The sequence below is a fragment of the Sceloporus occidentalis genome, unplaced genomic scaffold (assembly GCF_023333645.1).
Source record: "Sceloporus occidentalis isolate IW3139 unplaced genomic scaffold, rSceOcc1.0.p SCAF_7, whole genome shotgun sequence".
NCBI lineage: Eukaryota > Metazoa > Chordata > Lepidosauria > Squamata > Phrynosomatidae > Sceloporus > Sceloporus occidentalis.
In genome coordinates this window covers 24,033,780-24,060,974 of record NW_028316987.1, presented here as the reverse complement: position 1 = coordinate 24,060,974, position 27,195 = coordinate 24,033,780, and the positions used below count along the sequence as shown (strand labels likewise).

General features: G+C 39.5%; 1 protein-coding gene across 2 annotated transcripts in view; it reads left to right on the top strand.

The window, feature by feature from the left end:
• The window catches only part of LOC149309405 (tyrosine-protein phosphatase non-receptor type 3-like), an 85,152-nt gene that overhangs the window by 11,825 nt on the left and 46,132 nt on the right, over positions 1-27,195 (top strand). For both annotated transcript variants that reach the window (XM_089532378.1, XM_089532379.1), the window contains exons 2-7: positions 10,689-10,843; positions 12,187-12,294; positions 12,393-12,435; positions 20,160-20,238; positions 21,493-21,537; positions 25,332-25,384. In XM_089532378.1, the coding sequence (XP_089388504.1) occupies positions 10,706-10,843; positions 12,187-12,294; positions 12,393-12,435; positions 20,160-20,238; positions 21,493-21,537; positions 25,332-25,384 (466 nt within the window). In that variant the 5' untranslated portion in view covers positions 10,689-10,705. The remainder of the gene's footprint in view (positions 1-10,688; positions 10,844-12,186; positions 12,295-12,392; positions 12,436-20,159; positions 20,239-21,492; positions 21,538-25,331; positions 25,385-27,195) is intronic.

Sequence of the window (27,195 nt, the reverse complement as noted above, 5' to 3'; positions counted from 1 at the left end):
AGGCCGGCGGCGATGGCCGGGGCTTCGCCTCCTTATTGGCCCCCGCGGAGGCCAGGAAGGAGGGAGGAGGCTGCAGGGAGGCGGGGAGGTTGGCGCGGCTGCGCCCAAGAGGCGCCGCCTCCCTGCAGCCTCCTCCGCCTCAGGCCTCGCTGCCCTCCTTTTCCGTCCCAGGCCTCAGAAAGGCCTTGGAGCCGCCGCGGCGGCGGAGGTGGCCGCGGTGGGCGGGGCCGTCCCGGTTTGGGCACCAAACCGGACCGGGACCGGGATGGCACCGCCCAAACCGGGATTGTCCCGCCGGGGGGCGGGATATGGCAACCCTATATACTTACAGAAGTACTGCTGTCTATTGTAAATAGCAGTACAACTAGTTTTTTGTTTCTTCTTGTGTACAGGATTTAGCACACTATTACTTTGAATACCCATATATATTAGAAATATAAGAAAAATTCTAGAAAAGAACAGGATATTCATTATCATTTGGAAATCAGTGATTAACAACTACAACAAAAGTCTTCTTAAAGCCATGTGAGGCCTGTTAGTTTTGAAATTTCCCATAGATCATCCTTTAATTTCTCAGTCTGTTGTAGGGTGCAACTGTTTGTAGCAAATTGTGAATTCCGTACCAGTAGCATTGCTGTTGGTACATTATTTTGTATTTGATGACCCACTGCTACTGCACTAAGACAGAAGTAGATTGTGAACTTGCATTATCATTTGCAGGTAACTAAAGCTGCAGACTATTTCTTTGGTATCTCATTGGTAGGGGTGGTGCAGCACAAGTGCAAGGTTCATTTCCAGTGTTACCTAGGGAATGAAGTACCTCTGTCTCTTGAACAGGACAGTCTCTCTGTGTTGTGTGTAATAAACTGATAAATAATTGGATTCTGTAGAATCACTGTCTGAAGACGTCAGCGTCCTTTTATCCTCTGAGGTATCATAATTTTGGTGGGTATACCAAAGGATTAAAAACCCCTAACATTCAGATACATATCCCCTCCCCAAACAAGTGGTTCCATTAAACGTAAACCAGGCAAGCTGTCCCTTGAAACTTTACACCCAAGAAGAGAAAAATCTGTGGGCTTTGCTGTTAAGTATGCTTGTTTTTCCTGCAGTTTTTTAAAAATACAATCCTTGTCATCTTGGCAGGCTGTTCACATTCTTCTGGTATCAGTTGTTCCAGCATGCAGAAATGACTTATGGGCAAACAGATAAAACTTTTACCTGCTGGAAAGAAACACCAAGCTTGTAGAAGAAAACAGTTTTGTATTGGAGCTGACTGAGTTCAATAGGCTCTTTAATCATTTTCTTCTTTTTAATGTTAGGTTCAGCGTTACAAAGTGGAGTATATTGAGGAAGCACATAAAAATGAATAATGGCAATCAGTAAGAATTGTTAGGATGTTCAGTTTGTAACAGGATACCAGTAGGTATATGTCTATAAGATTGTATCATTCATTGGACCACACTTAGATGAGAATTCAAGAATATTTGGGGCTAAAACCATTGTTCTGTGAGCAAATTTCTATATGCTGAATGTGAATTCCTGTTCTCCTTCTTCCCTCTTTGCCGCCCCTTGGGCACACTTGTCTCTGTTCTAGATGATCCCTGCCCTCACATTTAAAGACAACATAGATCCAAAACAGACTGCAGAAATAATCTGGCTTGAGACCACTTTAACCTCCCTGGCTCAATGCTATGGCATTCTGGGAACTGAAATTTGTGGTGGCTCCAAGAGCAGAATTCTCAAATTGGATTATTTCTGAAGTGTGGCTGCAGCCCTAGGGACAGCGAGGCAAGGCAATTCAGTACAGTAGTGGTATTCATTCTCCAGGTGAAAAGCTGCTGTTTGATTCAACAGTTGCTGTGTACATGATGCTTTTTGATGGTTCAAAGCAGTGTATAAGATCAAGGATTGCCTTTCTGTGGATGCAAAAAAACTCCATTTACAGAATATTTCATCCAAGTTTCATGGACCATCCTATCCCTTATGCTTACCCCATTCAGCAGGCTTTGAAACCATCGCTATATAAAATTTTCCAGAGGTAGTGGAGCAAGGGTCAAAAGAAGGGGGCAAGAAAAATCTACTTTTACCAATCTCGTTGTACAGTATACATTTCAGTTTGGATCCAACCTCCTCATTTTGAGAATATTTAGAATAAGCAACTGAGGAAGCTCAGTATTATTTTTCTGGCAGCAACTGGTGGCAGCATCAGACCAGAAGGTGTTACTTATCAATTAACTTAGCATTTCTAAGGATTTTTTTAAAAATATAAGTTACTATAAGATCATAGGCCAGTAGTGGTGAACCTATGGCATGTGTGCCACAGGGGGCACGCAAAGCCCTCTCTGTGGGCATGCCTGCCATTGCCCCAGCACAGAGCCCAAGGCTTGTCTTGCTGCGGCAGGCAGCTGCATCCCTTCCTCCGTGTCTGGCTCTTCCTCCTTCTCCTCTCCCTCCCCCACCACCGTTGCTGCCACTTTCTCCTCCTCCTCCTATGTCCTGCTACCAGCTTCTTACTTTCAGTATGCATCTACACTATAGATCTCAGTGGTTGTCCCTCAAGGCTCCTTTGCCACCCAGCTTTCTCCTGGAAAAGAGCTGAGCAACAGCGGCAGAGGAAGGGCGAACACTTGCCCCTCAAGTGAAAAGTTGGAGAGTAAACTGCTAAAAACCTATCAGGAGCCCAAAGAAGTGCAGCCCTTTTTAATTTTGTTCCTTGCCTACTGCCAGGTTGTGCAGGCCTGAGATATTTGTTGTTCTTGTTATTGCAGTGTGCCTTCTGTGCTTTATTGCGTTTGTTGTTGCTGTATGCGTCCAAGTCGTTTCCAACCAATGGTGACTTTAAGGCAAAGCTATCCTGGGGTTTTCTTGGCAAGATTTGTTCAGAGGGGATTTTTGCCACTGCCATCATTTGAGGCTGAGATTGTGTGACTTGCCCAAGGTCATCCAGTGGGTTTCATGGCCTATCAGTCCAGGTGAGATTCCAAAAGGTCTTCCAGTTTGAGCAGGGCTGAGAAGGATGGATTTAATATTTATATGGGTGGCTTTTTTGTTTGACACTTGCTGTGGGAACGCCACTGAGTTTGGGCATTCAGTCTCTGAAAGGTTCACCATCACTGTCATAGGGGATCATTGCAGATTCTGGTCTCACCATCATCATTGTCATGATTTGTAAATGAGAGCCAAAACACATTGCAGAAATAATCCACTTTGAGACTACTTTAACTGCCCTGGCGCAGTGCTAGGGAATTTTGGGAGGTGTAGTTTGTTGTGGCACCAGAGCTCCCTGACAGAGAAGCAAAATGTCTTACAAGAAGACTACAGTTCCTAGAATTTGCTAGCATTGAGCCAGGGCAGTTAAAGTGGTCTCAAACTGGATTACTCCAGCACTGTTTTTTGGCTCTGAAAGGGCAAGGCAAAATGTGGGTGAATGCAGGAAAAAATTGGAAACAAGCATATTTGCTGACGTTGCATAACATTATTGTGGATCATGGTGTGGGTCTATTATGTATTCAGGCTTAGCTTTCATTTTCCAGGGTTTGTGGAGCTTGAGTCAACATGATAGCTGATAGAGATAGGAACTAACTAATTAAAATCAATTCAGCTATGAAGGAAGTTGGCAATTTGCTGACAAAAAGGGAGTACTTATTTGAATTTATTTTTTGATGGAAGTGGTTGATTTAAGTTAGCATTTCTTCAGAATTAAGTTATCAGCTTATTTAATGAGTCACAATGCTAAAGTGCCAACGAATTCTTTAACCAAAGTGTAGTTCTATTTGCGTTTTGCAGAACCAGTTCTTGGTTTGTATTCATTCCACAGAGTCTGAGAATTACAGTGTTTAAGACACAAGACTCACATTTTACTCAAGAGTAGTTGTAGGGGAATTAATTGTGTAAAGAAGGGTTTGAAGTTATTTGTCTCCGTGCCTGGTACTCCCCCAACTTCTTTCCTCCAGAAACAGATGTCTACCTGAGACATATTACAAGTGCTTTTTGCACATCCCTGGAGTAAGCACATGGATGGGATTTTTAAAACCTTCATATTGGTATGGCTTTTATTGTAGTAATGTTACATATATTGCCGTAGATGCAAATTTAAAAGTAAACAATATTTTAAAACTCCCCTTCACAATAAAATGCCATCAGTCACATTAGATTAAAAATACCCATATTAGTAGTCATCATAACATGTTAACTCTTTCCCACTACCTTTTCCATATCTGAACCGTCACAGGGTTCTTAAACTTAAAGGGTTTTGAGGATTAAATTTCCATGTTTTTGAAAAGAAGCTGTATAATTATAGTATAGATTGAGTATTTTGTTGTTCTGGTTGTTGTTGTTGTTGTTGTGTGCCTTCAAGTTGTTTCTGACTTATGGTGACCCTAAGATGAACCTATCATAGGGTTTTCTTGGCAAGTTTCTTCAGAGGGTGGTTGCCATTTCCATCCTGTGCGGCTGAGAGAGTGTGACTTGTCCAGTGGATTTATATAGCTGAGCCAAGGTTTGAACCCTGGTCTCCAGAGTCATAGCCCAATGCTCAAACCATTACACCATAATGGCTCACAGGTTGAATATCCCTTATCCAAAATACTCCAAAATCAGAATTTGTCCACATGGGTGGCTGAGATAGTGACACCCTTGCTTTTTGATGGTTCAGTGTACACAAATTTTGTCTGATGCACAAGATTATTAAAAATTTCTAGCCCTTCATATCCACAGATTCTTTATCCACACATTCAAGCATCCATGACTTGAAAACATTTTAAAAATATTTATATCAATTCTGAAAAGCAAACCTTGATTTTGCCATTTTATATAAGGAACACCATTTTACTATGCCATTGTATTTATTGGGACTTGAGCATCCACAGATTTTGTTATCCACAGGGGTCCTGGAACCAAGGGCCCACAATATTGTGTATAAAATTACCTATAGACCGTTGTATAAGTTCTACCCAAAGCATAAGTGAATTTCATATTTAGACTTGGGCCCCATTTCCAAGGCATCTCATCATGTATATGCAAATATTCCAAAATCCCAAAAAATCCAAACCACTTTTCGTCTCAAGCATTTCAGATAAGAGAGATTCAACCTGCACTCTGAAAAATAAGTATGCACAAATAAAATACAGAAAGCATAAACGTTAAAAAGTTATAACTCTACAGATACGTGTAAATAGATAATGCTGCTCTTACGTTCAGAGAGATTTATTTCTGGGTACGCCTGTATGGTATTCTAGGGTCCCCCCCCCCCATTTCTCTGCTACTTTATAATTTATTTATAAGGCAGAGTGGCTCTCTGAGCCTACAAAATTATCTCACGGTTATCTCAGTTTCCTAGAATCATTCAGTGATTGTGTTTAATATTCAGTATGAGATGTAGTTGCGCCACAAGAGAAAACTAACCTGTCAAACAGAACTTGAATTTTGATGTCCTTGCATTTTTCCCATTTGTTACTTGATGTTATTTTTTGTACATTATTATTTCTCTTGATGATCGTCATCATAAGCAAGTTTATTTGAGATAATCTTTTGGTCCCCCTTCTTTAGTGTTATTAATTCAAACAGACATTCTATTGTCAATTTCCTGCCTCTTAAATTCTGTGTGCTAAAACCCTGTCTTGTAAAATATTTTCGTCAAATGCCATTTCATTATTTCTACATTTTAACAACAATCGGTTTAAGTCAAAATATTTACAGTTTTGTTTCTGTAGGTTATACATCTCTCCTAATTTTACTCTGACAGTGTTTCCTATCAGCTAGCTCCTAGCATTGGCCCCATACAAACAGGCCAAAATAAAGCTGCTTCCGGTCACTTTGGAGGTATGCTGTTTAAATGTTGCATGCGTCCTAAGAGTCTGGAAGCCACACCAAAGCCACGATTCAGTCCTAAGATACTGAGAGGGAGCATGGTTTAACCTACTCAGCACCTTGGCGTTTAGTCATGCGAGCCACATGATCACATGCTCTTTCAGATCAGAGGTGAGCTACATATGTGACACCTCCCCCATGATTGTGCCATCCATGTTTTAGAGAACAGGACCCGGAACAATGGATGCAAGCTACAGGAAAAGAGATTCCACCTGAACATTAGGAGGAACTTCCTGACAGTAAGGGCTGTTCGGCAGTGGAATGCACTCCCTCGGAGGGTGATAGAGTCCCCTTCCTTGGAGGTCTTTAAACAGAGGCTGGATGGCCATCTGTCAGGGATGCTTTGATTTGGATTTCCTGCATGGCAGGGGGTTGGACTGGATGGCCCTAGTGGTCTCTTCCAACTCTACGATTCTATGATTCTATGATTCTTAGGACGCATGCATCATTTAAACAGCATACCTCCAAAGTGACCCGAAACAGCTTAATTTTGGCAGTCTGTATAGGGACATTGTTAACCAAAATGCACGCCATACTTGTTTCTGCCTTTTGTTCCTTAATGGTCTTAGAGTGTTAAGAAAAAAGACTGGAAGGCTAGAAATATGAAGTAGGGGTTACATATACCTTCATAAAATTCCATGTTTTCAGCTTGTCTAGATCCTGCATAATATTCTGTGTTAGAGGCAGAATGATAAAGCAGAGAAAGCGTATCTGGAAATACCCTGAGCATGGGCTTTAGCAACAGTGACTGAGCAATCGCATGGTAAAAATGAATTGATTTAGAATAGTATTTGTCATGAAGCACTCCAGTACTGTGCATCCCAAGCTGTCTGATGGGACTGGTGTTTTTCTCCCCCGTGTATCATATTTATGCCCATTGGCTAAAATATTTTCCTATAAACTCACCAGGAAGTGGCAGCCAGTATCTCTTGAACTGGCACCAATACAGGGATCACCATTTTAAATAGCATCCTCACCAAGATTACAGCTTTGTACTGTAGCCATATTTTCAGAGGCAGAAGGTTCACTAGATAAAATAGTTTTTATATAGCAGTGACTGGAAGTTCTGAGACCTGAGTTCTTGCTGAAATTATTCATAACCTAATCATTCATGTTTGAGCCATTATAGATGAGAAACAAATTTGGAGATTTTTCTCCAAATTATGGCCTGTTACAGACTGCCAAAATAAAGCTGCTTCGGGTCTCTTTGGAGGTATGCTGTTTAAATGATGCATGTATCCTAAGAATCCGGAAGCTGCACCAAAGCTGCACTCCAGTGCTTAGGAATGGAGTGTGGCTTTGGCGCAACCTCTGGACTCTTAGGACCCATGCATCATTTAAATAGCATACCTCCAAAGAGACTCGAAGCAGCTTTATTTTGGCAGTCTGTAACAGGCCAATGAGACTGATCGGAGCAGATACTGAGAGGGAGCATGGTTTAACCTACTCAGCACCATGGCGTTTAGTCATGCGAGCCACATGATCACATGCTCTTTCAGATCAGAGGTGAGCTACATATGTGACACCTCCCCCATGATTGTGCCATCCATGTTTTAGAGAAACTTATTTTAGTGTATGTGCATGCAGAGAAAGATTTGGTGAAAAAACAAGGTTTTCCCATTTCTGGTTGAGGCTGAGATGGATGAGGCAACAGTGGTGGGATCCAAGATCTGAAATTGTCCTCCAGATCTGACACAAGTTGCCCTTCCCTGTTCTCCATATTGAAGGCATTATGCATCTTGTCTTGACTGCAGTGCATATCTTAATCTTGCAGGAGAATAAAGTGTATCCTCCCCTTGTGGGATGTAGTGAAGGTAAATAAATCCTTTCCAAAATTATGCTTTTTAGGGATATTAAACATATAATATTTAAAATAGCCATATATTCATCATGCAGTTGCATGCAAGAGCTAAAGAGACAACTGTGAAACTACTTTATATCTTTTTCTCTCTTGATTACATTACTGTTTTTTCTGATCAGTAATTGCCATCATCACTTTGTGTGTGTGTGTGTGTATGTATATGTAGCTGAAATTATAGATTCATGAAATCATTTGCCTGGCAAATTTATGCCTACAGTCCACAAACCCTCATGCAGTAATACATTTGTTAATACATAGCGCGTGACGGGACTTTTTGTTGTTTTATTGGCTATATGTGTACTTTGCTAGTGTTACTATTTGGTATATAATGGTTGCTACATTTCGGTAAATTTGATTTTACTTCCTTGGATTTAGACAGAAATGAGAAGAGAGAGTTTGAATTTTCTTATCCATGTTCCTGAGAGCTGGTTATTTTCTTGGTAACAAGTGTTCTGAGTAATTTGACCTTATAAACCATCTGAAACTTTGGTTCTGGATTTTATCAAATGTTTCAAAACGGAAAGAACAAATAGTCATGTGAAAGCAGATGTTACATGTTGTACTTTTTAGGGGTGGGAGGGGGTTCCTGTTAGTGATAGGATTTGATAGTATGACAGTCTATTATTACAGCATGATTGTAAAAAGCATATATTCTCTGTAGATGTCTTAATTACAAATTTAAATAGGTATTCTGTTCATGTGTCTGGTCAATTCCTTGGCAATATTATGCTGAGATACTGGACAACTATTGTTAAATGTGACAGAATCCTGAAAGAAACACACCAAGAAGAACAAATCTAAGGAGGAATCTATATATATCAAGCGGCAGAAAAATTACAGAAAGGTGCAGTATGGCTTTCTTCCCAATGGTCAGTTTAAATAACATTCTTTCAATTTTGGCTCTGTTAGTGAATGCTTTTGGAGTGTATACTATCCATCCCTTCTTCTCATTTAAGTGAATGACAATTGAATCAGTTTTTTCTTATTTATTAAGGAATTATTTTATTTATTATTATTGGGGTGCGGTGTTATCAGTATGCCGATGACACCCAATTTATTTCTCTATGTCCCCGACTGCTACAGTGACTAAGAATGGCATCCCTCCTCTAGATGCCTGCCTTGTGTCGGTAATGGGCTGGATGAAGGAAAACAAACTCAAGCTGAATCCAGAGAAAACGGAGGCATTTGCGATAGGTACCCCAAGTACCTATGGAGATTTGTCAACCAGTTCGCAGTTTGAGAGTACTCCTGGACTCATCGCTGTAGTTGTCATCTCAAGTGGATGCGATGGCCAGGAGCGCTTGGCATCAACTTCGGTTGATACGCCAACTGCGTCCCTACCTGAACCAAAAGGACCTTGAAACAGTGGTACATGCACTGGTAATCTCTCGATTAGGTTTCTGTAATGTGCTCTACATGGGGCTACCCATGTACCAAGTTTGGAAGCTTCAAATAGTTCAAAATGTGGCAGCCAGATTGGTCACAAGTACATCTAGGTTTGACCATATAACACCTGTATTAAAATCTCTTCATTGGCTACCAATCAGCTTGCGGGCACAATACAAGGTGTTGGTTATTACCTTTAAAGCCCTACATGGCTCGGACCCGAGTTCCCTGCGGGAACGCCTCTCCCTACATAATCCGCCCCGCACTCTCAGAACATCAGGGAAGAATGTACTAGAATATTATAGGACTAGATTAAAAACCACTTCCCATAGAGCATACACTGCTGTGGCTCCTCAGCTGTGGAATAGCCTTCCGGAAGAGATCCATCTTATTACCACTCTAGATGCCTTTAAGGAGGCACTTAAGATGGATCTCTTCCGGCGATCCTACCCACCCAATCCTACATAGGGTCTGTCGGATTGAAAAATCTATATCTCCACTTCTGTTTATGATTGTCTGATTATTGAATGATTAGAACTGAATGATTAGATGATAATTTAGTTTTTTATTGAATTAATAGTAATTTTAATATTCTAATGAGTGTATTTATTTATCATATAGTAGTATTTTATTGAGCTATTTGTATGTGTACTATAGTTTTTTATTGATGTAATCCCGCCTCGATCCATGGGAGAGGCGGGAAATATAAATAAAGTTGTTGTTGTTGTTGTGTGCCCTGGAGTTGTTTTCACTTATGAAGATCCCCAAGCAGACCCCTATCACTGTGTTTTCCTGGCAAGTTTTGTTCAGAGGGGGAGTTTCCTTTGCCTACCTCTGAAGTTGAGAGTGTGTTACCTGTTCAATGTTTACATGGCTGAGCAGGGATTTAAACCTTGGTCTCCAGAGTCATAGTTCAATGCTCAAACTGCAATGTTTTTCAAGGGCAACTTTCCAAGCACACAGTAGCAAACAGAACCAAAACAGAAGGAGGTTGTTTTTGAAGATTTTTGAAAGCCCTCAAAATTCAGGATTATTTTGTGTTTCAAAACACTGTGCTTAAATGTAACAAGTAAGTTTGAGCTCCTGTTTCCTAATAATATTTCTTAGTATGCTGTGGTGCGTTACAGAGCGCCCAAGAAGGGTGCTCTGCCGCCGGCGGTTGCTATGTCCGGGAACCACAGCGGCCAAACCGCAGCGGCCAACTGGCCCTGGAACAGCAGCGGCCAACCGGCCCTGGAAGTGGTGCCGCGAGGCGCTAGTCGCACACTCGCAGCGACACTTCCGCTGCGCGACGTCCAGACGCTACATGGCCGCGATGTCAAAATGGCGGCCCCCCGTGTGGACGGGCGCCGCCATTTTGTATTGACTCGGTCCGTATTAGGGTTGAGGGGTGTCCGGAAGGGACACCCCTTCTCAACCCTAACACGCCCCTTTTTAACCCTATTACGCGCCTATGTCTCTTTTATGTTATATTTTGAACTAGTGAGGCAGTGTTTTACTGTGAAATCTGTGTATAATGGAGTTTAGTATGCCTGATAAAGTGTAGTTTGCTATATCTCTTGTTTTGCAGGTTGTTCTACATTAGTTATGAACACTCGATTACGAGCGTTAGGTGGGAGAATAAATAACATCCGTGCATCAGAATTACCAAAGGAACGAATCCGATCTGACATTGTTTGCAATGTCCACCTCTTGGATGGTTCATTACAAAGCTTCAAAGTTAGCGTAAGTATTGAAATTATAAATACTTTGTACAATTTAAAGTCAGTTACCTTGAGCTTGGCTGTTTCCATAGGGAACTTTTGGGGGATATATATAAAAATACAGGTTGCAAAATTATCTTTTTCAAAGCTGTAGCTTCCTTAAGGTATAGGATACAATGATGTTCACGAAATCTCTCAACAAAAGCAGCTGATTAAGGGTGAGAAAGAAGGTTTATATTCTGCTGTTATGATCAGATTTGAGGGTGGAAGAAGGAGGATTTCATAGAAAATGGCTCAATATACTTAACAAGCTGACAGATTTTTCTGCAACTTGGCAATATAGAAGAGGTCAGACTTGAGGACATTCTTTTTGATGTTGTTGTAGAAAGGGTAAGAAATGTCTTGGGCTTCATCTACACTGCAGAATTAATCCAGTTTGACACCACTTTAGCTGCCATGGTTCAGTGCTGTGGAATTCTGGGATTTGTAGTTTTGTGAGATTTAGCCTTCTCTTTCAAAGAGCTCTGGTGCCATAACAAACTACAGATCCCAGTATTCCATTGGATAAAGCCGTCACAGTTAAAGTGATGCCAAACTGTATTAATTCTGTAGTGTGGCAACAGCCTCACTTACATAAAGTCATAGTTCGATTAGTGGTTCTCAGTAATTTAAAGGTTTTTCCCTATAGATTTTGCAGGGATTGAACTCTGACAGATGATTTTTACATTTTAATGTATATTTGGGGAGTATGTGTCTGTGTTAGGTCACATACAGCCCCTACCATGTGCTTTACCCTTTAACGTTAATGAACACATAATTAGTTTTGTTTTGTTTTTGAATGAAGTTTTCTAACCTGTTTAGCTTTTGGCTGATGGTATGTCTGAGGAAGTAGACTCCAATCTATGAAAGCTCATGTTACCAAGTTCTCACTTTCAGTTAGTCTCAAAGGTGCTACAAGATCCCTTTTCATACTGATTCCACCAGACTAGTTATGCTGCCAGCAGAAACAACAGGGTTCCAGCCATATTCTTATCTATGAGAGGAGATGTTTTACCATGTGCTGTTGATTTTAAAGTTACTGATAAGTGATGTTGTATTTTAATAAGTTATGGCAGGCGTATTCATGTGACCTGGCTCTGTTTTGCAGCTGTGTTATGAGGAGAAATGGAGAAATATATTAATGATTACTGTTCTGGTTTGTGACTGAAATAAACCAATTTATTAATAACTGGAGATCTTTCATTTATTCCTGTTAGAAATGCTCTTTTTATGTGATTGTTAGATACTGCTTAAGAAATTGAATTTTACTGTTTCGGAAATGTATTAGATCATTTTATTAAATATCTCTCATTTTCTTTCTTTTAGAAACAAGATACTGGTCAAGTGCTGTTGGATTTGACCTGTAATCACCTGGGTGTAACAGAGAAGGAATATTTTGGGTTACAGCACTGTGAAGAGTCAGCAGTTTCACCAGTAAGGAATCCTATTAATATTTACAGTGCAATTCTTACAGTCAAAATACTATCTCACTATTTTTTTTTCTTTTCTTCTCTTTTCTTGAATGTTTGCAGAGATGGCTTGAATCTGATAAGCCCATACGGAAACAACTAAAAGGTAAATAAAATCTCCCTGCCTTATTCAGCCGCAAATGTATGTATAAAGTGTCCTGCATAAAACTGTTAGCAGATTTTGGCTTGAATCTGCTTGGTTACTTCCAGTTAGTGTAGACTTCTTAAATCAGTTGTGAAGTGGTGAGTCAACACAGATTAATCCCATTTGTCTGCTCTAGTTAGGACAAACTATGCGTTTCAGAGACCATCTGTAAAATACTAGTAATATTCAGTAGGATTCTGAGAGCATTTGGACAAGTGAACAGCAGCAAAGGTTAGCTCTCCTAGTGATAATTTTTTAGGCAGGAGATTTTGGTTCTCACCAGGCTTTTATATTTGCCCTGCCTAGTATCTTTGTCTGGAGGCCCCTTTCCAGGGAACTTTGTCAGGGAGAGCAATGAAATGCACTTTCATTGGGTCTGGTGTGTTCACTGCATCTTGGGTTGAATGTTGATATATTGTTTGTATTAGGGTTGTTGAGTTGGTGTTTCAGAAGGTGTGGTATCTGGATGTATTGCAGTGATTCTATCACTAGGGCATTGCTGGAAGGCGCCCATGTTGGTGTGAAGAAGGGCAGGAAAAATAGAGCAATGAAGCAATAAAAGGTTTTATGGGAGGTGGGAATATAGATATCTATACAGTACATTGTTACTCCATGTGGTTCCTCCCCCAGTCCTCAGAAACTATATTGCTCTTCTGCTGTGCTCTCTGCCCTGATAGTGTTGTTTAATGTCAGTTCAGTTCATAGAAAGAGCATGTCATTCATCGGTTAATCATCACTGAGGAAATCAGTATAAATGACTGAAACCTGAATGGACAATTATGTTGCTGCCCTAACTGGAGTTGCTTTACTTTAACTTTGTACAGTTGAGCACATGGTTTTATGAGGGTTTTCCAGGCTGTGTGGCCCTGTCCTAGCAGAGTTTATTCCTGACGTTTCGTCTGCATTTTGACTGGCATCTTCATAGAGTGGAATCATAGCATGGAAGCGTGTAGGGTGTTCACACACACACACACACACACACATTTGTGTGATCCTTGGTTGGGAAGAAATGATTTGTATGTTATTCTGTGTGTTGGTCTGTTGTTGAATAGCAAGGCCTCTGGGTGGGAGGATATGGGAAGTGGACAGGTGTCTAATTAGAAATCCGTTGTGATGTTCATTTGCATGAATTGAGTCTTGATTCTGGTATTCTTCAGGACTGGTAGCCAAACTTTGTTTACTTTCAGTGGTTTTTCTTTCCTGTTGAAGTTGTCCAGATGTTTGTGGATTTCATTGGTCTCCCTGTGCATTCTAACCTGGTAGTTGTTGGCATGGTTTAGAATTTCAGTGTTTTTAAATAACATTCTATGTCCAGGTTGGTTTATGACGTGTTCTCCTACTGCCGGTTTTTCTGGCTGGCTCAGTCCGCAGTGTCTCTCGTGTTCTTTGATGCACATGGTATTGCACCAGCGCAGGATAAATGGGCAGAAATCGCCATGGTCCCAATCTTGGGACTGGGTTGGCATGCCTGCATCTGGTGTTGGGCCAAAGAGACAGACTAGGGACTCTGCATGTGTACCAGTCACACTGTTGCAGCCTTCCAAACTGAGCTGATTGAGGTGGTCTAGTCTGATATTGCAGGAACCTAGGCAAGTGATCTTGGAAAACAAACTAATGCTGCTTTATGGTGTGATGTTTCTGCTGAGTAGAATGGCCCCTCAGAGAACATCTGTCTAACTGCCACCATCGATTGATTTGTACAGCAATGCAATGGGATGTTGCTGGGATTCTTCTGCACAGAGTTTTCCACTTCTGATTCTGCAGAGATTTTCCTTCCTTCCAATCCTGGTGAAGAGATGAAACTGAGCAAAAGGCACGTGAAGGGAGTATGTATGAAAGAAGTGCTTTTAAAAGAAGAGACTTTATTATAAGCAAGAAAACTACAGTTGCAAAAGGATATATTTGACATGGTGGCACCTTCCTTCAGGCAAACATAGTAATTACAAGTTACAGAATAGACTAGATGATTTTAATGCAGATCATCAAAATAACCATAATCTGATGCAAGCTGGCTAAACAGTTCCTAGCTATTCGTTATGCAAATGAGATTTGTAGCCCATGATGTGCATGGGGTAGCTAGGAATCTGGACACTTTTGTCCAATTTCAGCCAGATTTGCCGAGGTGGCACAAGAGCCCCTGCTCTCAAGCATCCCTTTTGTTCTTCTTTGTTAGAGTCTTTTCATGGTCTTCACTCAGGCTTCTTATACAGTCAGCCCTCCATATCCATGGATTCCTTATCTACGGATTCAAACATCCACAGCTTGAAAACATGAATACCCATGGACTTTAGTATCCACGAGGGGTCCTGGAACCAAACCCCAGAGGATACCAAGAACCCACTCTAACTCTGCTGAATAAGATCCCAAAGATTTGTGGTTTTGGCCAATTGGCCATCTCGTTGGGCAGTTGTACTCTGGTCACCTTTGTGCTGAGCCACATTAAAATATAACGTAACCTCATCCCATCTTTAACCTATCGTTGACTGGAGAGGAAGACTATTCCCTCATCTGTACTGCCCAGATAATAGGAAAAGCCCCAATATCACATATGGTAAGCCTGTGTCTAGCAGCCTAACTCTCAAAGCAGGCCATACCCTTAATTTAATCTTTGTTCCAATTTGTGAGCCAGATGCTCTGAAGATGATTGAAAGATGTGTTCAAATAATGCCAATCACTAACACAGCCAGACCATTTTCTGGTTCAGCCTGTTGTAACAGCGTGACTTCCTCCTTTTTTGGGTTGGTGAATGAATTCAAAATGTTCACCCTTCTGCGACCAATGAAATCTGATGGACTCTTAAATGTTGTGTGGGCCTTTCTTATCAATAAAGATGTAACCCCATTGAAGCCCTAGTCTTCTTCTTTTTTTTTAATGGATGGTTACAAAGGACTGTTGACACAGTTGCTCCTGAGTGCTCTCTCCAGTATTCTGTTTATTCAGCTCCATTGTATTCCACACAGTGCTAAAAGTGAAGCAAGCTGGAGCACAAGTGGCACAAGGCTGTAAAGCTGATAGAATACATGGTGGAGCACATAAGTGTACCTGTTATGTGGCAGTAAGGACAGCAAAACTGGCTTATTTTGTTGCTTTCATTGCATCTTGAAATAGCTGTTCAGTGCAGCTATTCAACATCCTCTAGGTTTATTAAAACCCATGGTAAACCTGAAACCAGGTTCCTTCAGAGGCCTACTCTGACCTTTTTTGAGAAATATTGGCCTGTTACAGACAGCCAAAATAAAGCTGCTTCGAGTCACAGTGGAGGTATGGTGTTTCAATGATGCATGTGTCCTAAGAGTCCAGAAGTCGCACCAAAGCCATGCTCCAGCCCTAACGACTGGAACGTGGCTTTGGTGTGGCTTCTGGACTCTTAGGATGCATACATCATTGAAACACCATACCTCCACTGTGACTCGAAGCAGCTTTATTTTGGCTGTCTGTAACAGGCCATTTTTAGTATAAAAATTCTTGTCTCCACAGTGACCTTGATGGTGGTGTTGTATTAGGCCCAGCGGAGGTGTCAAGATGTTACATCTAGCCCAGTTGTTTGGAATCATTTTCTGTGGATGTGACCTGAGGATGTAGAATACTGTATATATTCATGTATAAGTCTAGAAATTTTAGTCAAAAAATTGACCCCAAAAACCTGGGTCGACTTACCATGGGTCAATGTAAGTACTGTACCCTAACTTTTATCTGTAAAAAAAAGAAAAAAAGAACCCTTCTCAGAGTAGAGTGACAAAAAGCAAGTGCTTAGTCCATCCGGGAAGAAACTAAAAGAAGCACAACCCTTCTCTATTTTCTCCACTGTAATGCCACATCTGGCCTTTTTGAATGTCTGGGTGAGAAATTAGCACTGTGCTTTGGCATCATTTTCCTTACCTTCATCCTTTTCATCCTTTGTTACATGTCCCTAAGTTTTACCCTTGACTTATACATGGGTTATAGTCGGCCCTTCTTATACACGGATTTTTTATACACGGATTTAAGCATACACGGTTTGAAAATGTTCCAAAAAAGTATAAATTTACCTTGATGTTCCATTTTTTATTAGGGACACCATTTTGCTATGTCATTATACTTAATGGGACTTGAGCATACACGGATTTTGTTATACACGGGGGATCTTGGAACCAAACCCCAGCGTATAACAAGGATCCACTGTATAAAAATCCATAACTTTGGCCCCCAAACCTGCTCTTGACTTATACCTGAGGTCGAGTTATAGTCGAGTATATATGGTAAGTGTTTACAGGAATGCATAACCATATAAATTCTTGACACTTGCTCCCATAGTTGATTAAAGCTAAGTGAAGGGTGTGACTGAGTGGGTCCAAGGAGTGATTAAAGCTTTTTTACTTGCTGCTTCTAAACATGTTGGTATAGCCGCTCTTGACCCTAGGCTCTTGGCAACTGTTGTGTGATGCAAATACTCTTTTTGGGAGTGGTGAGGGTGGTTAAAAATCATTGAAAGAGTTTTGACAAGAGATCTGCAAGTACTTTTGGATGATAGTGAATATCTAGATCCATTTCATTCAATCAAGCTTGACCTCCATGTGGGTGACCTTTATGGGGAACCACAATCCCGTTGCTCTTCCTTGATCTCTCAGTGGTTTTTAATCCCATGGTATCCTGCACTAGCTTTGTGGGTTCAGATTTGGCAGCTTTTTATTTTAGTGTTTCCACTTCTCCCTAAAGGGTAGTTTCCAGATTATGGTATTGGGAGATGGTTACTTGACTATGACAACTGTATTGTGGGTGCCACTGTATACATCTTATCTATAAGAGTATATAATACCTATCTCAGGAGTGGGAATAATGTAGTTCTCCAGATGGTATTTTCCTGCAGGTTCCATCAGCCTTAGCCAGTGCATGCAATGTGAGGAATCCTAGGAGTTGCAGTTCAACAATATCTTGAGAGCTGCATTATTGTGATAGTGGTTTCACTTGTACACATACTTTTGCCCCAAAATGGGACTCAAGGTGACTTATTAAGCTTAAAACATTTTTATAATTTTATTTATTTATTTACTATCTTTCTCATGGTTATTCATTAAATATATTAAAATAGAGTAAAAACTACAGTCATCCCTCCATATTTGCGGCTTTGATATTTGCGGATTTGATTATTCACAGATTTCATCAATGTGTTCTCTCTAGGACTGTCTAGGTCCTCCAGTGCAACTCTGTGGTCAACTTTAACTAAAGGTTGCACTGAAAGACCATTTGTAGCTACTCCAGTGCCATTCTATGGTCAGTGTGTGTTGGACATTGACCACAGAGTTGCACTGGAGGACCTAGAGATTCCTAGAGAGGTGTTCTCTCAGGTAAAAACAGTGTTTTTGTTATCTGCGGTTTTTCCATATTCACGGGGGTCTTGTTCCCCTAACCCTAGCAAATATGGAGGGACAAGGTATATACAAACCTTGAATTCTGAATTGTGCAGCGTATGAAAGCCCAATCCTTGACACTTTTAAAAGGCCTGACAGGCAAAAATTCATGCAAAGGTACAAGTAAAAACATATAAGTCATTTTTGAAATTCAGTTAAACTGTCTATAGAATTAAAACCATTTAAAATAAAACAATTAAAAAGGAGGAGAAATCAAAAGCACACTATTAAAAACCTTTGCAGCCATTGCAGTCATGGTGCTCTCTTAAATTGTCCATTTTAGGGCAGAATCCGTTAATTAAAATGTTTTTAGCACCTTGTCTCATCTTTCTCTTTCAATCCATCCCTTTAACTCCTTCGCTGTCTACATTTAAACTATGGCAAATGCTCATTAACATTTTCAATTTTGACAATAAGCAGTCTAGATTTCCAAAATGAAGCAGACAGATCCATTCTAATCTTGGGGGAATGGCAATCCCAGATATCAAACTCTACTTTTGTGCTTTCCATTTAGGCCACTTTACTCAGATTATTAGACATACAGTCGCATCCAAGCAGAGTCTACTTCTTCACCTGAATACAACTTCAACTTCTCTACAATCTCAAGAATATCACTCATAGACTTACAAAACCTATTTCTCTGTCACTCATTAACTATATGGAAAAACTAGAGATATGTTTTGGCTCCCGATCCCTCCCCTTTAAGCCCTTTTTACTCCATCCAAATTTTCATATGCCAGATAAATTTAATCAGTTTAAAGAATGGAGAGATCAAGGTCTACCATACTCAAGAGCTATCTACGGGTAGAAAACCTAAAACGAAGGCATCTCTTTCCATTGAACTGCAACATATTAAAACTAGATGGTTTCAGATTCGCCTAGTCCACTCTTTTGCTGCCTCCTTGAGCAGTGAAAGGAGAAATTTCACGTTTACTAACTCCCTACGAGTTACTGTAAGCTGACAATCATCCACAAATTAAAGAAGAGGCTGCAGTCGTATGTAGATTATTAGTGGAAACCACACATGGGAACAGCCTCTTTCCCAGACTGATTTGGCAACTGGACCTTGGGATGAGCATCACTGACTCAAACTGGTTCTATAATTGGGTCTCTCCTCTTATAAGTACAGATCAGCTAACACAAGAGAAGGAATACTCAATTCACAGATGGTATTTAACTCCTATCCAGTTACCAAGAATGGGTAAAAATGTCCCACCATCATGCTGGAGGGGTTGCAGACAGACTGGCTCCTATCTCCATATGTGGATAGAATGTCCTAAAGTTAAAACTTTTTAGATAGTGGTCATAAATCAGATCTCTCTTATCAAACAAACCAACCATTTTGTCCTGCATTTTTGTTACTCCATTTGTATACCAAAGAAAATGGTGCTCTGAAGCACAGAAAACCTATTACCTTCCTTCTGGCTTCTTCAAGAACTTGAAATAGCTGCCTGCTTGAAGACAAGAGATTTACCTCTGGAAAAAACTGTGGACTAGAGTTCAGAATACATGGTTCCTTGAAAAACTTCCCTTAACACCATCAGTTCTTGTAATGGACAAATTGCTCTCCTTTTATGAGGACTGGCCAACTCATAATGATTTTGTTGCTATTACCTCATATTTGCCTAGACCACCATTAGGAACTGCTGTATGGAGAGACACTTTCTGCTTGAACCTGACCCCATCATGAAAGGCTCCCTCAGTTATCTTTTGTGTTCATTCTAACTGTGCAGTGCCACTTTGATAACTACTCTAATGGAATTGTCTGTTAAGTGTCCCTTATATATGTATTTCTGTTAACTCATAACCTAAGCCTTTTTGAACATGTTGTTGTTGATTTAGTATTCTTTGTGGAACTGAAATAAATAAAGTTCTTTTAAAAGCAAACATTGCAGCCAGTTTCTAAAGTCTTCGTGGAATACAGAAATAGGGGAGCAGTTAGTTGCCTTATCTATTTATGCTTATTTTCCCCTACAACATGCCAGCAATGCAACCAAAATGTGAAAGGTCTTAATATTTGATGTCTCATAAACCAACTGTGTGAAAGTGCATGGGACAATCTTTGTAAAAATATTATTTGTATTTTAAAATATTGCACGCTACATCAGTGTTTTTATTGTGATCGTATGAATTGAGATTTTAATAATCAATGTTCATTAATTTTCTGTTTTGAGAATATCTGAGATGTTGTTTTCCAAATCACATCTCATCAGGAATTTATTCAGATGATATATCTGTTAATCTGTTTAGGAAATAGATTCTCTTGATCATTAATTGCAGTTTTGTAAAATTTTATAGGAGGCTTCCCCTGCCGCTTGCATTTTCGAGTAAGGTTTTTTATACCTGATCCCAACACAGTGCAGCAAGAAAAAGCCAGGTAAACATTTTCTGTTTTCAAAATCTATAGTTATATGTTAATAACTGCTTATATCTCTCGTATCCTGATATTCTTAAGCAATATCATTCATATGACTGTACAGTAGGTTTAAAGCACAATTAAAGCACAAAGGAGATGAAAGGTGCTATAGTAGAAACAAAATAATGAATCGTGTATGTTTGGAAATCATCTACTGTTCAGCAAGCCTTTCTTCTGTTGCAAGAATTAGGCTTGCAATATGGATAGTAATTAATTTTTAAAAATGGAAGAATGCTTCTGTCTCATCATCATAGTGGTATTTACCAAAAACGATACGATGAAAAATTCAGATATGCTGAAATAATTCACCCACATAATATATAAAGTTATAATTTTGTTAAGTGTAGGCTTATTCACTAAACATATTCAGGGAAAGCTGTGTTGACCATATAACAAAGTACAATAACTCCCTAAATCCATACAACAGTGATACCCTTCGGCCTAATAAGGTATCACTGTTCTGTGGATTTTGGATGTTATGTGAAGATACTGCATTTTAGCTGCTACAGAGAATCCTAAAGAGAGAGCCAGTGGAGTGGAACTTTACTATTTAGGGTTTCTACCTCCACCAAAGATAAAACATTTTTTAAAAAAATTGGGATTGTATTTTGCATGTTTTTCTAAAACAGCATCTAAAATTTTCCTAATGCAAAAACATGGAGCCTACTCTTGAGAGATTCACTGTCCTCTGCCTAAACAGAAAATTAATAAAGGAGGCTATGACCTAACAAAGGATGGAGACATCTGGGATCTCTGAAGAAGCACCTTTTTTCTATTGCTAATGGAATTCAAATTTTATCTCCTGGACTTTGGAGTGATTTTTCCCCAGTGCTGCATGGTTAGAAGGAGGAGGGACCTGCTTGCTTAGATACCCCACCACAGAACAACACAACAACACCTTGAGAGAATGCAAGCCAGTGAATCAATATCATCATTCTATAATTTTTTTTCTCTTGCATGAGTTTTTAAACACCTTTTCTTGATGAAGAGGCCTGTGGAGCTTTGAAAGCTTGCATCAAATAGTTTGTGCATTTTGTTTGGTCGAATAAAGATATCACTGTTTAGTGGATTTCAGATGTTATTGTGCTTATTTATTAATTTACTTTGTTCCAGATAGTGAAATTCTTAGTATAACAATTATTATTCATATTATTTTTCATAATATAATTTGTTGATTGATGATCAATAATTATTATTTACTAATTCTTTTTCTAGACATTTATTCTTCTTGCAGTTGAAGGCTGATATTTTGGAAGGAAGGTAATACATTCTTACTGAAGAAAATTATTGGGGAATACAACATCAGTGAAAAGGCAGATCAAGGAATAGGGATTCAACCTGTACTGGACAGGATTATGCTGTCCCTGAAATCTCAGGTTTGTAGTTTGGGATTCAGCCCTAAGCCTGGATGCCCAGATAACAGTGGTTATGTTGATGTTAACTGCCCTTGAGTCAACTCCAACGTATGGCAACCCTGTGGATGAGACATCTCCAAGACTCCCTGTCCTCCACTGCTATGCTTAGGTCCTGCAAATTCATGCCTGTGACCTCCCTGGTTGAGTCATCCGTCTAGTGTGCAGTCTTCCTATTTTTCTACTACCTTCTACCTTTCCTAGTGTGGTTATTTCTAATGAATCATGCTTTTTCATGATGTGGCCAAAGTGCAACAATTTGATAATCTTGGCTTCCAGAATCATATTAGGATTGATCTGTTGAAGGATCCATTTGTTTGTCTTCTTTGGCTATCCATGATATTCTCAGCACTCGTATGCAGCATGAGTTGATTTTCTACTTACCCACTTTTCTCACTGTTCTCAGTTGCATTCATGGTTCTGGTTTTGATCCTGTCTCCCTTCCCTTTTCTTCTCTTTTTTCCTTTACTGATTGAAGCATTTCAACTGTTATTCATTGGAGTTTATCACACAGGAGGAATTTCTCTTAATTTCAAATGAAAAGAAAGTGGAGCCCGAATGCATTCATGTGAACTTGATAGTTCAGCGAATTTATGTGAATTCGAATTGTGTTCGAACTGACTTCCCATTGCCCAAAAATAGCTTGCCATTGCCCGAAATTGCGTGTGGTAGTCTATCACGCAATAAAGTGAAACCCCATGATTGCGTTCAGACTGACTTCCTGTTGCCCGAAATTGCACGTGGTAGTCTATCACGCAATAATGTTAAACCCCATGTTTGCATTTGGATTGCCATTGGATTATATAGTACTTCCGATTTCCCTTGTCTGATAAACTCCATTGTTTCTTCTCTTCCTTTTTTTTGGCCGCCAATAGTGTTTTGCTGCATTCTTCCTTAATTATGTCCTTAGCTTCTGCCTATAGTTCTTCTGAGTCTCAATCAATTAATCTTAATATCACAAATCTATTTCTTACGTTGTCAGAAAGTTCTGTTGGGATATTGTTCAAATTATATTTTGGTATAATGACAATTTTTCTTCTTCACCTTTATTCTAATTTTTGATATATGTAGTTCATTATCTGTATCAATGTCAGCACCTGGTCTATTTTTGCCTGCAAGACTAGAGCTTCTCCATCTTCAGCTTCCAGTTACATAGTCTATCTGATTTTTGTATTAACTGTCATGGTGATGCCCATGTGTATAGTCTCCTCTCTGGTTGTATCAAAAAGGTGCCTACAATGAACAGGTTGCTGACCTCACAAAATTCTATCAGATGCTGTACTGCTTCATTTTTTCATACTTAATCTTTCTACTATTTTTGGTTCTTCTTTACTTCCACCTTTAATATTCCATTATTATGATTAGCTCGACATCCTGTGCTGGTGTGTTGTCAGTTTCCTCTTGAGCTCCTTCATAGAATCTCTCAATTTCTTCTTCCTCTGCTTCTGTGGTTGTCACATATACTTGGATTATGGTAATACTGATATGTTTTCCCTGAAATTTTAATGACGTGATTCGGTCCAACTTTGCAATGCATCCTTTGACTTCTTTTGCCACATTTCTCTTTAGTATGAAGGCCACCCTGTTTCTTCATGTCTTCTCATTTTTCGGAGTAAAATTTGTGTAGTTATCTGAGTCAAAGTGGCCCATTCTTGTCTGTTTTAGCCCACTCATTCCTAGTATTGTCATGTTTATGCAATTTCCTTTTTTTACTATTTCTATCTCTCCCTGGCTCATGCTTCTCACATTCCTATAATATGTGTCATGCTGCTTTGGACCATGATTACATTGTTGGACATGTCTACTGCTTGTCTTCCCATCTTTTTGAGTTTTTCTGTGCCTTTGACCATCTGTCTGTTGTGATTTCCCTCTGTTATTCCCCCCTCTCTCAGTTTGTGCTCTAGTCCTGCCTTTTCTTTGGAACTGTCTCATCACAGGATTTTTTTGGTGAGAGAGTCTCACAAGGAGGTTCACCTTTGCCTCCTTCTACGCAGTGCTGACATGTGTTAGCTATGATGTCACTACTGATTTTTCAACTGCTGTTCCTTCAAGCAGTGGGCAGGACTATATTTGTGCAGTTTGAACTAGTGTGCCAGCTGCAGACGTTCCTTAAAATATTACACTTGGCCACAGCGAAGCTTTGATTTTATCCCATTTGGATTAGTGTAACATTTGGACACTGTTCAGAAACTACAGCAGGTCCAAATGCTGGCCAGAGTAGTGATTAGCACAATACAAAGTGCTGAGTATGACTTGTAAAGCCCTGTGTGGCTTGGGTCAAGATCGTCTGGTGGACCATATCTCTTTGTAGGATTCAGCTTGAATTTTAAGATCCTTGTAGAAGAGTTTTCTCTTGGTTCCACCACTGTTACAGGCCTATTGGGTGAGGATGCATGAGAAGGCCTCCTTAAGTGCTGCTTGAAGGCTGGTCCTCCTTTCTTTTTTTCTTCTGCCAGAAAGTGAAGACCTTATGATTTAAATAGTCTTTTGGGGTTTGTGCAGAAGTATTTTTTGATGGGATGTGTGTGCTGTAATTTTATTCTTATTGCTACGTTTTAAAATGCTACTATACTATTTTAAAATAAATAGGACAGCTAAATTAAATAAAGTGCTTGCAGTATTGTTTTTGGCTGTGCTTTGTTTCAGTCTATGCTGAGAACTGCCTTGTGTCCCATGTTGGGAGAAAGATGGGATGCAAATAAATTAAAATGAATTAAATTAATAAATATTTAGTGCTACTGTAGGAAAAGCATGCCAACTTTAGAGTATGATGGGCAGTTTATAGAGGGCACATGTCTCCCCAACACACCAAGGGCTGTATACACACACTTGGTGCTCCAGCCCCCTTTCCAGATGTTTCCTGCCCCTGTGAGATAAAAAAAAAGCAGCAAACAATATGGTAATTTACCAGGTAGCAAGCTGTGTTGACAGAGGCTGTTATGCAGAGGGTCCCCAAGCAGCAGTACAGTGCTGACAGCACTAGCCAATGCATTTATCACTTCTGCTCTCTTCTTTTCTCAGAATATCTCTGAGGAATCAGTGAAGATAACAAGCTGGCATTATGGCAACTGATGATGCTGTTGCAGGGTCTTCCTCATTGCTGGCGCCTGGATCACTACAAGGCCACAGAATAACCCTAGTCATGTAGACCTATCTGAAATATCTAATCAGTTCAAGATCAGTTCATTGATACTATTGCCTATTTATGATTTTTATTTTCACAGTGCTGCCTGGAATAGTTTTGCCTAGTTTTCAAAAAATGATAAAACAAAATACAGACTTCTTTCTTTCTTATAAGTTGCTATAACATTTATGACTATATTATGCTGGTGTTCTAGGTAAAGTCAAGATTAATGACCCAGTGTTTTAGCTGTGGGTCAGGTGGGTCCTGTTAAGACTTAAAAATAGGGGATAGAAAACATTACGTGCTCTTTTTATTTGAAGTTAGCAACCAGGTGCAAGGAAGCAGCAATAGTATTAATCTAAAACTATAGCTAATTACAGCTGTGATTGACATTTTGGTGCTTGAAGAATGTGTAATTACATTTTATGTTGGTTAGCATATAATTGCCATGTTGCACTTTGTCATATAACTACAGTTCATACAGAATATTAATAACCGCTTTCAATTTGCTCTTTCAGGTTGTTATGCCCTGTAAATTCAGCTGTGGTACTTGCATCATATGCAGTTCAGTGTAAGTAGTGATACATTATTATCAGTGACATGTTCACTTCTATTTCCTGGAAACATGAAATAGAAAGATGTGTATTTTTCATCCATATTGACTAGTTACTTTGCCTTTCTACCTCATTGCATGAATATTACAGCTTTAAAAAAGCTCACATAGTCCACAATCTTAATGAAATGCAGTGTGTGAAAATGTATTTGGTTACAGATCAGATCCGTGCCAGTCAATCCATTGAACAAAATCTGTTTAAAGAGAAATTTATTCTCTAAACAGTTTCATTTTTTAAAAAGAATTAAGAGTGCCTGCTTTGCACCTTGGGCTGATAACAAACACAGATCCCCCCCATGTACTTCCTACAACAATATGTATTCCTGACCAACAACCTTCATGAAATTGAGATCATCTCTTACCTGCTGAATCCCAAATTCTTTCCATCCTCTATATGTGAATGTTGTAAAATTCCTGTCAAAACTGAACTGAGTAAAAATATTTCTGCACTTGTCAAATTCATAATCTGGACTACTCAAATTAATTTACTATTGTTATTTCCAGAAAGAAAGGATGATATTTTACCTGTCTTGCATATAATATCGGGTTTGTCAGAGAGAAAAGATGGCCATTCTAATTCATCACTAATATGGTTGAATATAAAGGGCTTCAAATCAAACTTTTTTGCCGTGATTCACAACCCTTTCTATTTTGTCTTTTCCCTCACTGAATTTTTTTTAAAATGCAAAATTCTTTTTATTTCATATAGGACAACATTTACAATTTTGGATGAATTGTTATATTAGAAAATGAATGGAAGTTGTCATCTATCCCTTCCTGACCTCTAGTGGTGGCTTAGAGAGGGCTGTTAGATTTGGCTGTTTCTTAACTTGGAATGAGGGCTGTTTATCCTCCCATTGGGTATCCAGGCATGCTAAATTGGACATTAGGATAGGTCATCCCTCGTTCTCTAAGATGAAAATGTAGTCTTGGTACTATTCGTTTGTGTGATGTGCTGGCCCTGGGATCATTGCAGTCCTGATCATTCTTTAGGAAATAAAATCCTTGTTAATAGCCAGCTCATCATTAGATACAAGTCTGTTGGTATTCTCCCTCTCTAGAGCACCCTAACAGCAGTGCACAGCTGGGGAATAACTTACACAAGAGTGTTTAGTGGGCTAACTAGCTCCCTTCCACCAAGGGATTCCCCCTTCCCCACATGTGTGACCTAGACAAGCAGCCATGGCCTACACATACTCCATGTGCCTTCCTGTGTGCTTCATAGTTGTAGTTCCTGGTGCTATTTTTATTTATTTGCTGATTTGCATTCAGTATCAAATCAAGGTAAAGCCTTTACCCTTGCTCAGTTAAATGCTTTGCCATCAGCAATACAAGAAGGGAAACGTAAAAAGACTCAGTACTATCAACGTAAATGCCCCTGCAACTCTTATGAAATTGAATCAACAACTTATGTTCTTCTGCATTGTCCCTTTTATCTTGGAATTCTGGAAACTCTTACTGAACCATTTATAAAGACATTTTCTGGTTGTTCAGAGGCTTTTTATACTCCTACGTTGATGTCAGAGCAGTATATGGAAATATTGACCAAGACAGCAAAATTTTGTGCTGCTGCAATTATGATCCGTGAAAATAAGGTTTTAGTAAATGGTTAGGTTTTTACTATTTGTGTATGCAGTTATATTTTATGTCTATATTGTACATTCTTTATTAATTATATTTACACTTATATTCATATTTTACTGATGTCCATAGATGTATGTATCTTACTGATGTTCATAGTATGTCTTGTATGTATTTTATGTATTCAT